This window comes from Candoia aspera, chromosome 5, assembly GCF_035149785.1.
Source record: "Candoia aspera isolate rCanAsp1 chromosome 5, rCanAsp1.hap2, whole genome shotgun sequence".
NCBI lineage: Eukaryota > Metazoa > Chordata > Lepidosauria > Squamata > Boidae > Candoia > Candoia aspera.
Window position 1 is genome coordinate 1,153,036 of NC_086157.1, and position 15,988 is coordinate 1,169,023.

A 15,988-nucleotide genomic window follows, 5' to 3' on the forward strand; every position below is an offset into this window, starting at 1 on the left:
CATTTTCACAAATGCAGGATTAACTAACGACAATAAAAAGGAAAACCTGTAATGTCTAAAAATAATTTACAGGTACTCAACTTACAACCATTTGTTTAACGATGGTCCAAAGTTATGATGGCCTCAGAATGGGTGCTTTGCGGCACCTCCACCCCGTGGTCACACGATCACATTGGGGCGCTTGGCAACTGGCTTGTGTTTATGACCAGTTGCAGCATCCCATGGTCATGTGATTGCCTTTTGTGGCTTTTTTGCTGTTTTCCGGCAAAAATGCCCCTTGGGGAAGCTGGATTTGCTTAAAGACTGCTGTAAAAATGGTCTTAAAATTGGGTCCAGTCACATGGTGACTCAACTTACGAGTAGAATGACTTACATTGGAAATTCGGGTCCCAACTGTGATTGTAATTCGAGGACTGCCCCTGTATTATCCAATAACGTGGTTTTAAAAATAATAGGCTTCTGAAGCTGTCTTTCTACAGTAGCACCAAGTAAAACTTCAGTTCTGTCACAATGCCATCTTATTTGGTATACTGAACCCTCCTTTTGGATGTATTTAATGTGAACCTCGCATTCCGCACAAAAGACAACGAGAAAGGGTCCTGAAAAAAACCCACGCCAGGTTTCCAACTTTTTTCCCCCTCATGCTGACTCAGATGCTGTAAACTCCATTTTAAATGCAAACGGGTAAGAAGAGGGGTTTTTTTGCTTTCTTTAGCTGTAAGTTACACACAAAACAACCACAATGCACAGCCAGAAAAATTCCTGCTGTTTTCAGACCAAATTTCATAAAATGAACTCATTATATGCTCAAGTTCAGTCAAGCAGAGGTAAATGGTTTTCTGTTTTCAATAAGTCCCTTGGAATGGGCACAATGCTCAAGTGTGTTCAGGAAAAAGAGCATTTATACCAGCATTTATACCGCTTTGGGATCTGTTTACTTGTACTTAGAGCAAAAAAGGCCCAACACAAGGAAGTCATGGGCTTGTACTGCAGCACGGCCCAGAAGTGAAGTGTTCTGTGTGAGACACGAAAGAAAAAAATAGACAACTGACTGTAGACAAACATGAGGGAAAGTGTGTTACTGGTTTCATTTTCCCTGGACAAGCAGAGCTTTCAACAGTTTGAAAAATGTGATTTGTCAGAGTGGCACAGATATGGTTTTATTTTTCTGCACTGAATCCAGTACAGGAAAAAATAAATGCCGGACACATCCAGCCAAATAAATCAACTTGCCATATGCCAGATTTATTTTCTATCAAACTTAATTAATTAGAATGACAAGATTGCTTATACACTTGGGGAATTAAAAGCAATCCCCCCCCCCTTTTAAAGTTAATCCTAAATTAGGTCTAATTGGAATTCTACCTTATAACATGATGTGAGTGAGGATAAATCTTGCTGGGTGGGAAGTCTGAGAAAGGGCTGTTGGGAGGAGAACAAACCCTAAGGCTAACAGCAGGAACTACAAACCAGGTACCAAATTCACTGCAGGCCAGGAGGGGGTAGATTTTCAAATGGAAAAGTTGGGGGAATCTGGACTATGGGCTAATGCATCCATGTCCCTCCTAGCTGATAAGAAATGGGCAATATTATGCTGACTTGCTAGTCAGTCTTAGATCAGATATATTACCTTACCAAGAATAGTGTGAACATCCTAAGATAAAACTGGGTTGTGGTTGTGTATCTGGCATTCTGGCCAAAATGCTGCCCTGACTTTAACAGGGAAAGTTGCATATGGCATGGGTATGACTCAGACTGAAGTCTTCGCTCACTCTTTCTACAAAGGGTTGTGTGAAAGCCTTGATTGACCAAAGCTAGGATGGGCAGTGCAGCTCTATGGGCCTATCTGGTCACCCCAATGACATACGCAAGGCCACAACCTGGACTGCAGGAGGCATAAACGGGAAAAGGCATGAATTAGAGGAGGAGATGGAAGGAAAACAGATCCATCCTATGTCTGTGGAAATAACAGAAAGGTGAAACATGAAACAGATCTGAGTGAAGGAGGACTGATCTTCTGGAGCGATGCTGATGAATACGTGCAGGGAAGTGAACACGTAGGTTTAATTATGAATGGAAAATGTATGCCAGAAAATATAAATTGGGTGGTGACAAGAGAATTCAAAAAAGCAACTGGGCTGTTTGGAGACCCATAAATGAACAAGGCTAATGACTTGTTATTATATTGTATGTGCTTAGAAGGATGCCTGTTTGTTTTCAATACTTGGTTGATGCATAAATCTATTTATACATCCATATTGCAAACCAAAAAGGGTGACCAGTTAGACTGTTTATGATGAAAGGCTGAGATAATCTGAAAGATAAAGGGTGATGAGAGGTTCTGTGTGAGACAAACCACTATTTGCAGTGTCAAGCCTGGATTTTTAGAGAAAAATGAATGTGGAAGGAAAGAAGTGGAAAAAATATGAAAGTAAAATGACTGCAGGAAGAGAAAGCACATGTTCTCTAGGAAAAAGTCTTAGAAGACAGATTAGTTTTCAAAATAATGAGTAGTCATAAGGATAGAGGAAGCTGCTTAATAGAGTGAAAAGAATTATGTTATAATGTGCCGTAGAGGTGGAGATATATGAGCGAGAAGTATGAAAAAGGATACTTGGAAGAAGTAAAAACAGCTTTGTATAAGGCTGTGCTTCTGCTCATTTTATTCTGTGGGAATTGGGTGGGTCAGGAGAGACATAAAAATAAGTTGCATGCAGCATGGATGGGACCTTCAGGAAAGCTGTGCGGTAAAACATGAAGAGATCAGGTAAAAAATGATAAACGAAGATGGACTGAAGAAAGAAATTACCCATATGAAAGAAGTACGTCAGGGTGGTTTGTTCATATTGAGAGAATAAATGAGTGGATCCCAAAACAATTGTAAAGGAAGAGTGAATGGGTTGAGAGCAAGGGGAAGTTGAAGAAAGTCTGGTTGGACGGAGATGATGAGATGCTTAAAAGAGAGAAGTGACAAGAACAAAAGGCAAAACATGAATCAGAAGCAAGGAGTTTGCGAGGATGAAAAGATACCGTGTGGAGGTATGGAGAATCATGTTGGTGTAGGTTAGACTTAGTCCTGATCACTTCCCCACCCATCCCCTTATCTCTTGCCTTTTAATTTCTTTCACTTCCTATTTCTTACTCATTTTCTACATTCTGCATAACCCTGATTATCCAAAAAGGAATAGTCTGACAGGTAATTATGCAAGAAAAAACCAGAGGATGCAAAAATGTTGGCCAGGAACGCCCCATTAGCTGAAGCACAAACACTTGAGCATCTCCCTCACCTCCTGTCTGTGTGAACATTCATTCCTGTTTCATTCCACAACTACAGGCCAGGTGGGGCTGATGGGATCTGTAGTCCAATACATATGAATTTGTCCAATCAGGAAGGCTGGGAGCACCGACAGCTACATAATCAACGTCACTATCATCACCCTAACCTCTGAAAGTACCTACCAAGCTCTGGAACACACAATTGTAAAGAGCAGGGCAAAGTTCATCCTGCAGCTCTGAACACAGACTTTAACGTCCCATCTCTGGCATGAGGCTTAGATTGCGCATAATGCCAGCCACTGTTCCAGAAAAGAGAAGGGAGGAATAATTTACAGGAAAAAAGGAACATGCAAATCCAGTGGGGACTTCGTGTACTCACTGGGATGCCAGGTGGTTTCACTTGAGCACCAGGCTGGTGTGTTAAAGCTTAGAGGGAACCGTAGCAGGGTATCCATATAAGATAAGGCAAGCCGTTTGCTGTGATACAAACTGATCTTCTGCTGCTCTACGGAAAGACAATTGCAGCCGAAATAAGAGACACAATTCCTTTACTTTTAAAATGGCTCTTTAACGCCGTCGCTTCGTTCGACAGGCAGGGGTAGGGATGCGTACCTGAAGCGTGGCGCTCAAACCAAATTGTCCAACTCACACAGAAATTCTGGATTTTATGCGAGCTACATAAGGAAGGGGTGACATCTAGATTGTATTCTACTGCGGTGATTTACTGTGTCACCTATACTGCATATTTTCGGATTTAAAAACTATTTATTTTAAAAATAAAAATATTTTCTGCATATTTTCAGATTTTTAATGATTACTTTGAAGCTCCAAAAATTTACATTTTTAGAATGTGTCTTTAAGCCTGACATTTCCCCATCAGGCCATCTTATTTTCTGTTTTTTTTCCCTGTTCCTTTTCTTTCCCATAGCTTGTCCAACCATATATAATGCACCTGCTGAATTGTTGTTGTTGTTTTTAACAAAGATTTTAAACTATGGTACTGATTTTTTTTAAATAAATATTTTCTTGCAGTAACCAGTTCTGGCAGTAACTTTTACACTGATGCTTAACAAACATAGTTGAGACACGGAGTTCAAGGTGAGAAAATGGGAATGAGAACCGGGAGTCTGGGATGGAAGGGAGTTGTGAAGCGCCCATTCTTCGTGCTGAGGATGCCTGCACTCGGCTTCCTGCTGCCGTGGAAGGTCCCCGCTGGCGGCTTTTTGCGACGCTGCAGGAAGAACCGAAAGCGCCCACAGATGGCCCGCTGAATCCTCACCGACGCAGAGACCGCACAGAGAGGAAGAGAATTTAGGAAGCATCGTGCTGGGCGAACTGCATCCAATTAAAAGATGAATCTAACCCTATCCTAAAACTCCTCCTCCGGTGGAGTAGGAGCTTCCTCAGGCCCTCCACAACCACTGCAGCATCCCGCACAGACTGTTCTCCCCCCCACGGGGTAGCTGCAGACCTGGCAAGCGACGTAAGCACATTGCAGCAAACCCCTGAAGGCCGGGAAAAGGGTTAAAGGCCCCACTGATCCTCTTCCAAATCGTAGGAGATCAGCGGAGTTTTGTGCACGTGTTTACCTAATTCAGCTTTAGGGTTCCATTATTCTTCCAAAAAGGCAGCAGCGCTCGCTTTACCTGCAATCAGCGTTATATAAACGAACTGCTACAGATTTTCAGAGGCTGGACGCTCCGGCATGCAGACCTCCTCGTAATCAGCGGAAGTCAGCATGGCCCCGCATTAGTCAGACTAGCGCTTCTCATCTGTTTGTTGATCAGCACCTTTCGTGACAGAACGCTGAGGCTGCAGACAAACCGCGCTGGGTCTTCAGCAAAGCATTTGACCAAGTGCCCCGTGACACGCTTATCAGAAAGCCAGTTAAGTGTGGGCTGGACAACATTAATGTGCACGCACAGCTGGCTCCAAAGTGGTACTCAAAGAGAGCTCATCAAGGGCTCCTCATCGAACCAGGGAGGGGCATCAAGGCTGCCACAAAACTCACTTCTGGGCCATCTTTTCTTCAATTTTTGCATTAACGTCTTGGATGAAGAAGCGGAAAGAAGGCTTATGAGATTTAAGAAGACTCCAAATTTGGATAGGACAGCTAATGCCCTAGGAGACAGAAATGCAATTCCAAATGAGGTAAGAGAAATGGGCTGAAATTGACAGAATGAAATTTAACTTCCTCACTTAGAAAGCAAAATTCAAAAGCACAGTGGAAGGATGGGGGATACCTGACTTAGCAACAGTGAAAAAAAACTTGGAATAGTTTTTGATTGCAAACCAAGTACCAGCCAACAGTGAGATGTGCACAAATGGAAATATAGTTCCAGTTTCTGCATCAACAGAAATACAATTTCCAAATCCCTGGAAGTATTCATTCCGCTTTATTGTGTTTCGGTCGTATCTTTCCTCAACATTACTCTTTAAGAAGGATGCAGAGAAACTGGAAGATGTTCATAAAAGGGCAACAGGGATGACCCAGGAATAAGAAATGTAGTCCCATGGACAGAAATGGAAGACACTGGATATGCTTAGCCCAGAAGACAGGAGTGGGACTGGAAGGCCCTCTTCAAAGATCTGGAAGGAGATCACACAGCAGGTGAAGACTCAAGACTCGCTACTTCCAGGGTGCAGGGCCTGAGCAACTCCTCCTCGCTGGATGGCCACTGGTTTGGGGTGCCTATTTCAGATTCCTGCGCAGAGCAGGAGGCTGGACTCTTTGCCCCAAAGACCCTTCTATCGCTAGGATTCACAGATTCCAGTTCACACAAAACCTATGCCATAATGTGGCTTCTGCAGACTCTTTGGAAGGCCACAAAAGGGAATATGGCATTTTCAGACAGGAAAACACAAATAATTTCATATTCTAAAAACACTAACATTATCCATAAACTGTGAAGCAATGTTTTTGCTACAAAGGGAATAAACTTTTGTATTTGGGAACAGAACAAACTGCGTTCTATTTAGAAAAATATAAACAATGTAACCCTTTCACCTTAATTAAAATCAGGGAATCATTCCTGACTTTTAGAACGGAAGAAGCAGTTTAATAGGTTCTTTTATGGTAACTGAACCACAGCCTAGACAAAAACAGCATACCGGTAATGAGAGAAAAACAATTCCTTCTTCCTAGTGTCTCAGTGTGCACCTCCCTTCAGATCTCAATCTCACAGCCACATTTTGTGTTTAATTTTGAGTGGGCAGGGAGATGGCTTTGGGACTGATGAATTATTGAGGTAGTTGTTTCAGAATATGCACCACAACTTCAGGTGTGGACGACCACATATTCCCTGCACTACTACTGCACCATCTGGAAACGTACAGTTTCACACCTAAGTTAGTTTTCCACTGGTGGAAACACCACCACAAGGAAAAAACAGCACACTGCTAGTATAGAAACACAAGTCAGACAGGCTTTCCACTGAAAGTAGAAAAATATTTATTCTTCAATATTTGTAATAGGGATAGAAGTACTGAAGAATAAAGGAATGACAAATACTTCTGACTTTTGTTGAAAATGCTATCATACAGATTGCACTGTGTAACGTTCTCTCTAGCTCCGTCTCTCAGTTTCTCTTGCATGCCTCCTTCGTCCTCTTGTTTTTCCCATCTTGTCACGCCTAAGCCCCAACTCACAGTGCCAGGATGATTCTGAAAGGGCAGGATATGTTTTGTAACTTAGGTTTCTTCCCTTGTTGAAAAGGAGGTAGATATTGAGTTCATCTGCTTTAAGTGTCAAGGTAACTTGACTATGGGTGGTCACAGGATGCACCTTGATTTCAGGGGGGGCATGCAAGGGAAGAAAGGCATACCCCGCCCTTTAAAACAATCTCCAAATCCCTTGGTTTGGAGGAAAACTGGTGTGAAAGCTGACACTGTCTTTACCTTTGCTTCAACCGTCTCTTGGCTGTGGTAGGAACGTTTGCGCCGTATCCATAGGAAAACAGAACTCTTTCTGCCTCCTCTTCATTCTCAACTAGAAAAATACAAAATAGGCCATCAAAAAACAATCTAAGAACAAGGACTCTAGCATCTCTGGATAATGTTATAATATGAGAGGGCTGTGTAGATCAACAGACTTCATTTAACATCAGTGGAACTGATTAGCTACGACGATCAGTTTGCTTAGTTTTATTTTCATATGAGACTCTAAGCAGTGGCTAGAAAGGGAAGTTAAAGAATATCAAAGCAGTAAAAGGAACTCAGTAAAAGGAGGAAGACCTGGAACAAAGACAATATTGAATCAAGTCTTACTATTGGCAGCCCACCAATCCATAATCAATAGGAAGTCATTGAGGTATGATGGTTTGATTGCCCTCTCTTCATACCTTAATTACCTCCTTGAGGCATTTTTATAAACCACTTGTCCTTCATGAATTTCACGATGGCTTAGAATGAGCAATAAAAGGCACAAAACCTGCGTTGCTCCTGTTCCCTCATTCTCTGTTATACTCACTTCGCTGGACCTAGTTCACCCTCCTTAGAAATTCTTCAAGCTACAACTCCAGCTTTACTTTGTGAAAACAACAGACACACTGAACAGTAACACAAGGACTTCCATGCCAATGAAAAATGTTGTGCCTCTTCCTCGTCCCACTTCATATTTATTTAGGGAACCTCATGCGCCCAGAGACAGACACACACTCTTAAGCACAGACGTATGTGAACCAGAGGGCCAGAGCAGGCCGGGAAAGGATCTAGATTTATTTGTTCTTCCAGGATGGATAGATGGTTTGGGTGCCATACAGATCTCAGTGTTCCTCATTCAGCAGCAGCTTCTTTCCTTGAAATAAGTTCCTCAAGGGAGGATTCTGCAACTAGCGAAGTGTGTTCTTCGAAGGCAGTTAGCGTGAGGGAAATCTGGCTCACCCCCAAGGTACTGAAGAGTGAACTACCGAGAAGGATCCGGGACCAGAAGAAAAGCTGGAGGAATCAGTGTTGATTCAGGGGAACGTCTGGAAGGAAAGGGTGACTTTCTCAGCCTACAGGTAAGAAGTCAACTTATCCCCTAAAATAATCGCCTGAATGAATCGTAAAGCAACTATTTGTGGTTGGAATCGTGGGCTCGTTAATCAGTTTTTGTCATGCATCACTCTCATGTCCTTCCACTGCATCCGGCCTCTTTTTGTCAAAGGCTGCTTTGCTTTCCAGGCAAAATAATGACACCCCCCTGCCCCCGCCTTGGAACTGAAGCCGCAGCAAAGATCAGTCTGTTGGATGGCTCTTCCAGGCCAGAGCAATGTGAAGAAGACAGAGCATTTCTTTTAGGCTTTGATATCCCTGCTTATACGTTTTACACGGAGAGGGGCATATTTGCCTGTTAACTATATTAAGCCAGGATCTGAGCTATGTGCTCACCCGTTCTAACGACGGGCTTCTTTGCCCTCCAGATGTGGGAACACAAAGCACAAAGCCATCCATACGTGGCCTCTCTCTCAACTGAAGTCCACGTTTTGGGCAGAGGAAACCCGAGGATGTCAGAAGCTGAGAGAAGGCAGGGGCAGCTCAGAGAAAATTGGGAGAGGGGCACCAGCCTTGCCCCACTTGCCCCATCCCAATTTTGTTTCACCCAAAGTGTGCAAAAACCACAGCATTCTGGGTTTCAGTTCTGCTAAACTGTGGCTGATCCCAAACCAGGCTGAATCTCTGGAACATGGTGGTTTATTCCTGTTTCACACACATCTTTAGTTAATAATAATGTACTGAAAATGTAACAATAAAGTAAACATTTTGCATATGTACTCTGATATATGGAGATTTATTTTAAATGTGGGATATTCATTGCAAATAAAAAGGTTGGCCTAAAACCCAATCACACCGTTTTTATTACCAGATGTGCCCCTGCCTCCTGGCAAATGCCCTGTCCCCTGTCCCCAACAGGGCAGGTGGGAGGGCAGCCTCTCTGCCAGGGAGCAGGATGCCATGCCCAGTCAGTTTCCACATTCTGCTCTCCAGTGGAGGCTCATCATGCCTTTACAGCAGAATGTGAAAGATGAACAGGCTGAATTAATGTGTGGTTTCAGAAGATGGTGAGCACTGTTCATCGGTGTGCGTGACAGAGAGATGCATTACGATGGCGCAGACCAGCATCATTTTGCCCTGGAAGTGAGTGTTCTTTTTCTTCCTGGCAGCGTATGCAATAGCATAATTATACCCAGTAAAGAGGGTAATCATCACAAGTACAAAATGTACAGGACAAAATATTTTTGGCAGCAGCCTCTCCGATTTGAAGGCATGCATAGAAATATGGGACCCATATAGAAGAACATAAATACAGCTGATTCTGATAAGCTTTTTGATAAATAAAAAAGCCAGTAGTATGAATATTGAACACATTTACCTATTATTTAGGAATATTTTCAATCTGAAACGTTGTTATTCTCACACAGGCACACACAGTAATCCAACATGTGCTGTAATAATATGAAAAGAAATGACTGCCTTGGTGGAGTCTAATCTTGCAGAGTGGAGGAAGTAAATAGACGTTTTGAAGCAATTAAGGAGCCTCTTGGTACTGGACCGCATTCAAACAATTGCCCAGTGAGATTAATTAGTTTCCCCATTTTATAAACGAGGGCTGGGCCTGTTGAAGTGATTTTCCCAAAGCCAGACAGTTAAGTCACAGTTTTGTCAGAACCTTTGTTTAGACATTTTATGTCCAGCTGCTGTGCTCTAGTCACTGAAGTGTCTACATTTTCGGAGAGTTCGCTGGAATTAAAATAAAATTTAATTGCTGGTTTGAAATCCAAGCAGGGCTGCTGACTGGGAAGAGCCAAACATGGCCCAGCACAAGCGTTGCCTACAAGAGGTCTCATGTTCAGTTCTGTGGGTCTCTACCTGAAGCCCCCAAGAGCTGCTGCTGCCTGTCTGAGGACCAGATCAGGGATGGGCAAAGTTTGCCTTCTGGGGAGCTACAACTGGGCTTCCTGGCCTCCCGGAGGTCTCTGAGGTCACCAGATGTGGGTGGGCCAGACCTTGGCAGTCCACTTTGGAACAGTGGTGGAGGCATTCTCTGGCTCAGAATGTCTGGGACACTTCCCTCCAAATGCCTTACACAGCCTCAATATTTAAAAGTAACGCTAAAAACAGAAATTTATCTTAAAAACTGGCCATTTTGCATTTTATGGCAGGATAATTTCTTCATTTTTTGTCAAAGCTCATGGTATGCAATTTCCCCCCCCCAAGTTACATTATATATTTTCTTCGTAGATTTACTTTTAAAAGAGCTTTTCTTCACACAAATTTTTCACCTGGTGTTTAAGCGAATTTGTTAAAGTTCTAGAAGGTAAAAATGAAGGATAAGACATGAGTGTGGAAATTCAGGATGGGAAAATTGGAGAGAGACTGTAAACAACCCAAGTTATTTTGTTGTAAATAGTAACAACAATCACAGGTGAGGTCTAATGGTGGCAAGGTAATCTGACAGGCACCCTGGTCCCACGTTGTTTAGGATCTTGAATGCGTAACTGGAACCTTAACCTGCCTCTCTACCCAGTACTAAAACTTGTGTAGGCAAAGGTTTATGTTTGTCACTTTTGCTGATTTAGTTTATATTACTATTATTATTCCTTTATCAGTGACCCCAAAGAAAATACAGCAATTATGAAAAGTTTCCTAAAAAGCCAGGCACATGCCCAAAACTAAATGCTTGAGAATACTGTATAAAAAAGCCTCTTAAAACAAGAAAACTGACATACACATCAATTTTAGGGTTTTCTGTTTGTTGACTATGCAGATAGCACAGGAACCTTCCATTAGCTGACTGCAGAAATGGTGAAAGAATTACAAGTATGCAATCTGAATTTTACATTCCATGAATACCCTTTCCATGATTTATTTGTTGGCAAGCAAACAATCCCTATGGATGATCAGGGAGAATACACAATGCAGCCACCGAGTGCCATTAAGACAGAGGCCTCTGTCATCAATCCCTGCAGCAGGTAAGATGCTGCTTGGAACCACCTACTTCCGGGCATGACCAAAGGCTGGCAGGCAACTGAGGCTTGCTCATTTTCCCAGTTCTGCAGGCCCATATGAGAAAACTCAGGGCTGAGCTTAGTACCAAGTGCACCCAAGAAAAAATAATGCACCCAAGGCAGGCTGAAACCTTCTAGCCACCAGGCATTGTTCCTGGTACTGAGAGGCACTGTAGGTAGCTAGGGTGGATCCTATTCGAATTCCAGGTGGTTGAAATGAATCATTTGGAAACTCAGTAGAGAAGTCATTCTCAAATCCAGATGGTCTGGAAATGGAATCCCAAACTGGGAGTCTTTCAGGACATCTGGTCAACTAGACATGATCAAAACCAGACGGGCCCCACTCGAGGAGTCCCTCTACGAGCCCTTCGATTTGACACTGGACAGATAAAACTAGATTTGGGCTGGCCAACACTGTCATTCTGAAGGACACAGACAGGCGTCCCTGGTCTTCCAGGTTCTTTGGGGTGCCTTTCTGATGTGCCCATAACTCCCTCCCCCTTTCCCAGGATCTGCCAAGTCTTACCCGTGAAAGACGAATGATGTTCATGTCAATGACCATATCCAAAAAAAGCGTATATCACCTTGTATCTAACTTTGAGATAACTAAGAAGGATGGCTCAATCTTTATGCCTTCCTTCTTTGCTCTCTCTTTTTATTCTAGGTAATGAAACAACATGGCTGCTGCTTCGTTGGTTGAAGCAGAACTGAGTGAGAAGGTAGAAATTAAATCTTTTTAGACATGTTCGTGGAATTTGAGGTGAAGTTCCTGCCAAAGTTCCAGCTTAGGTTTAGGTAGCTTCTCGAGCAAAACCCTGTGCAGAGGCAGGACACATATATCAGTCTGCGCTGAGGCAACCAAAATTGCGAGTTTCTGGAAGGAATTTGAGTATTTAAATGTCCGACCAATTATGTTGTACCTAGATTTCAATCACAGAAAGGCTTGAAGTAAAAGGCAAAACCATGAATGTGTATATTAGAACAGAAGGGAGAGAAGATAGAATGAAATGTTTACTTTTGTCTAATCTTATTAGTAACCATTATAACCTGCTTCGAGTTTATGGAATTCATTCGAAAACATCCATCCATCCATCCTTATTGATCTCTTGCTGCCATTTTAGAACAACCTGAGACTTTAGAATAAATTATCAGAACCTCAGAGTTCTGATAAGTCTAAGAACCAGACAGCAGAAGGGAAACAAAGTTGGTGCCTAGACCAAAAGTGAAGATTCCCCAGAATATCTATCTTTCTATCCTATTCAAGTGGGGCTGTGAGGAATTCCATGCGTAACACACACACACACTCACACACACCCCAGTCCGTGCCGGCTCTGCTCTCAGCAACAGGCATTTCTGCTGCTGATAGAGAAAATCCTTTAGCCAAAATTTACTGCCATCAGAAACACTGTTGTAGAATTCAGGCACTTCTTGTTTTTTACTGCAACAACTTTCACAGTAAACTTTGCAAAAGATGTCATGGAGAAAGATAAACTGAATAAAAGAGCAAGATCTGACATGCCTGAGGGATCAGTTTTTTAAAATGCGAGAGAGAGAGAGAGAAAAAAAACACTGAGTAATTTTAGGAGATATTCAGAAGGCGACAGATATTCAGGCTGCTAATTAAGGTGTAATAAAATACATATTTATGTTAATTCATATTATACTGCTGTATGTTGAACATGTATTAAACATTCCTGGATTTATAATGATACAAATCTCATTAACAGCCATTAGATTGTAAATATATTCCAAGACAGAATCATAAAGGGTAATTTAGAAGGACTTACATTCTGCAGTCTGCATTATCATCTCATCCAGTTCTTTTTCCAGTTTCTCATAAGTGTCAAGCCTTGCCTGGTACTCAGAATTTTGTGCCTGAAGTTCTGAGATCCTTTTCTCGCTCAGTGTTTGAAGACTATAAAATTCTTTCGTTAATACCTACAAAAATTAAAAAGAAAGTTAGCTAAGAGAGCTATAAATAAATATATGTGCAATTCAAATATTTGTAAGCTTAGTTCAACTCCCATTTAACTTTAGATTAAGTGTCTTAGGCTCTGTTAAAAAGCATTATTAAGGATGAATCCCAGCTCTCTGTGAACATAGTAAAGTTGAACAAGTGGTCTACTTTCTCCCCTACAACCCCCCCCCCCCGTTTATTTCCTAGGGCTGCAAAAGTAAAATGTGCTAGAAATAAGAAAGCGGCCATTCATGTTATGGGTGCAGGGTCCAAATGTGGCATGAAAAACAATCACACGAAGATCTAGATAGGTAAAGAGACCAAGATCTGACCCAGAAAGATGGGTGGCTTTATTAACTGAATTAGCAACCCCGTGGAGAGATGGAGAGATGCAAGCAAATGTTCTGAAGTGGCTTATTGTTCCACAGAGGCCTGTTCGACTATGCCAGGGAAAAGAGAAGTTTCATAAAAGATGGAATATCCTGTTTGGTGTTCAAGTGAAGTATCTGTGTGGGATGTTGGCTCATCAGAGCTGCTACCGGCTGCAATGTAACTGTTACAAAGTTCAGACTAAAAGCGCGTCCAAACTTTTGCACCTGTCATATTTACGTTCACATCTCAGGCATCTCAAGGTACCCCTACGCAGTGTTTCTCAGCCTTGGCAACTCTCAGACATGTGGACTTTAAGGCTGGCAGGGGAATTCTGGGCGTGGAAGTCCACACATCTTCAAGTGGCCAAGACTGGGAAACACTGCCCTAGAGGTTCAGTGGCCACGCACGCTGACCAGGAGTGCCCAATCTTCTGCATGCCGTTGTGACTCCTTTGAGCTAATGCCTACAAGCAAAATCTAGAGTCCCTCATCGGATTTTTCATCTATTGCTAGCAATTGCCCCCCCGCATCATGTTATTTAGGAATCTCCCACCTACTTTACAAGCCGGAAGACAAAGCACACCCTTGGTCCTGTCCACCTAATGGCATGACCAGGTGACCTGTGGGATAGTCCACCAAAACCACTTTCTCACATACTTCTAGTTTCCGCTGGTGTTTTTCACACTCCAGCTGACACTGCGAAAGGTTCCTGGAGGTCTCCTCTTGAATCAGCTGCACTCGTTCACTTTCAAAAGATTTCAGCTTACTCTGGTGGAGGAGTTCAGCCACTTTGTTTTCCGTGCTGAGCTGCAGTTGCCTGTATCTAAAAGCAAAGCAAAGCACAGCACAGCAAAGCACAGCAGACAAAACCCAAACCCAAAGGTCAAGACATTTCTCCCGTGCTGTTAGATGATCTTCAGCACAGAAAAAGTGGTAGAAGCCACCAGGCCGTTTATGCCTGCCTTCCTGCTCGCGAGGTTTCCGCAGTGGTGCGTATTTCTGAATAAAGTTGCAAATGGCCAGTTCCTTGCTGAAGGACTCTAAGAAGAAATCATCACCATGGACATCATCATCATACAAGCACAGAGTACAGTTGATATACAGGCAGTCCTTGACTTACGACTGTTTAATGGCAGTTCAAAGTTACAGCGGCCCCTGAAAAAGTGCTTTATGACCCGCACTTACAACTGTTGCACCACCCCCGTGGTCACGTGGTTGCAATTCGGGTGCTTGGCAACCGGCTTGCATTTATGACCGGTTGCAGCGTCCTGAGGTCATGCGATCATGATTTACGACCTGTTGTGCTGGTTTCCAGCAAAAAAAGGTCCATTACGGAAGCTGGATTTGCTTAACAACTGTGGTGATTCGCTTAATGACCGCCATAAAAATGGTCATAAAATCGGATCCAGTCACATGGTGACTGCAATGACTTATGACAGAAATTCTGATCCCAATTGTGTTTGTAAGTCGAGGACTACCTGTACTTCTTAAAAGAGGGAAATAGATACCTGTGCCTAAATCTGTATATGTGTAAACACCGTACAATTGTTAAATAAAGTTTAAAAATAAAGTCAAAGAAAAAAAGAAAGCATATACCAGTGAATATAGGCACCCATCGGGCAACTGTTTATAGTACCCAACAAGCTACTGGGTCATATCTACTTAGCATAAGAACAGTCTCTTAGTAACTGAACTCTGTACTGGAGATTCTGGTACAACATTGGTTCCTGTGTAAGTCACAGCTTTCCAAACTTTTCTGTTGGTGACACGCTTTTTAGACATGCATCATTTCGTGACACAGTAATTCAGTTTTACTAGCAAACCGGAGGTTAAGCTAACCCCTTATAAGAGATACAGACACATACATAAACCAGCGGTTAGAAGCCAATTGGGCCTCCCGTTGTTCGGCCCGCCTTCCTGCTCTTTGATCTCTCGTGCTGATTGGTGGCGGTGATGGCAACTCACGCCCCTGACCAATCAGCTGCTTTTCTTCTTCCCACGCTAGGCTCTTCTCAATTTTTGCGCCTTCCCCATCGCTTCCCGTCAATTGATCTAACGGTCCTAACGGACCTTCTTTGTCTTCCTCTGACAGCCTCCATCCTAACACACTGCAGGTGTGGCCGCGTCACCAGAAGTCACGCGGAATCAGCTGTTTCGACCCGATCACGCATACTGTGTGTGCGCAGCACCTATATTAAAATTCAACTGCGCGACACACCTACACACTGCAGCCAACACACTAGCGTGTCACGACACACAGTTCGGAAAGTTCTGGTATAAGTGGTTGCAATGGCACAGTGATTTCCGTGTGAGTGTACAAGTGATAACAGAGGACTCCAATACTCCCTGCTCTTCCCCTGGCAACTTTTCCCAAATGATGGCCAACCCTTAATGCT

General features: G+C 42.9%; 1 protein-coding gene across 1 annotated transcript in view; it reads right to left on the reverse strand.

Annotated features, from left to right (window-relative positions):
* PIBF1 (progesterone immunomodulatory binding factor 1) overlaps positions 1-15,988 on the reverse strand; it is a 68,297-nt gene that overhangs the window by 20,501 nt on the left and 31,808 nt on the right. The window contains exons 10-12 of the mRNA XM_063304532.1: positions 14,250-14,415; positions 13,052-13,202; positions 7,174-7,264 (exon numbers count right to left, since the gene is read on the reverse strand). Coding sequence (XP_063160602.1) covers positions 7,174-7,264; positions 13,052-13,202; positions 14,250-14,415 — 408 coding nt within the window. The remainder of the gene's footprint in view (positions 1-7,173; positions 7,265-13,051; positions 13,203-14,249; positions 14,416-15,988) is intronic.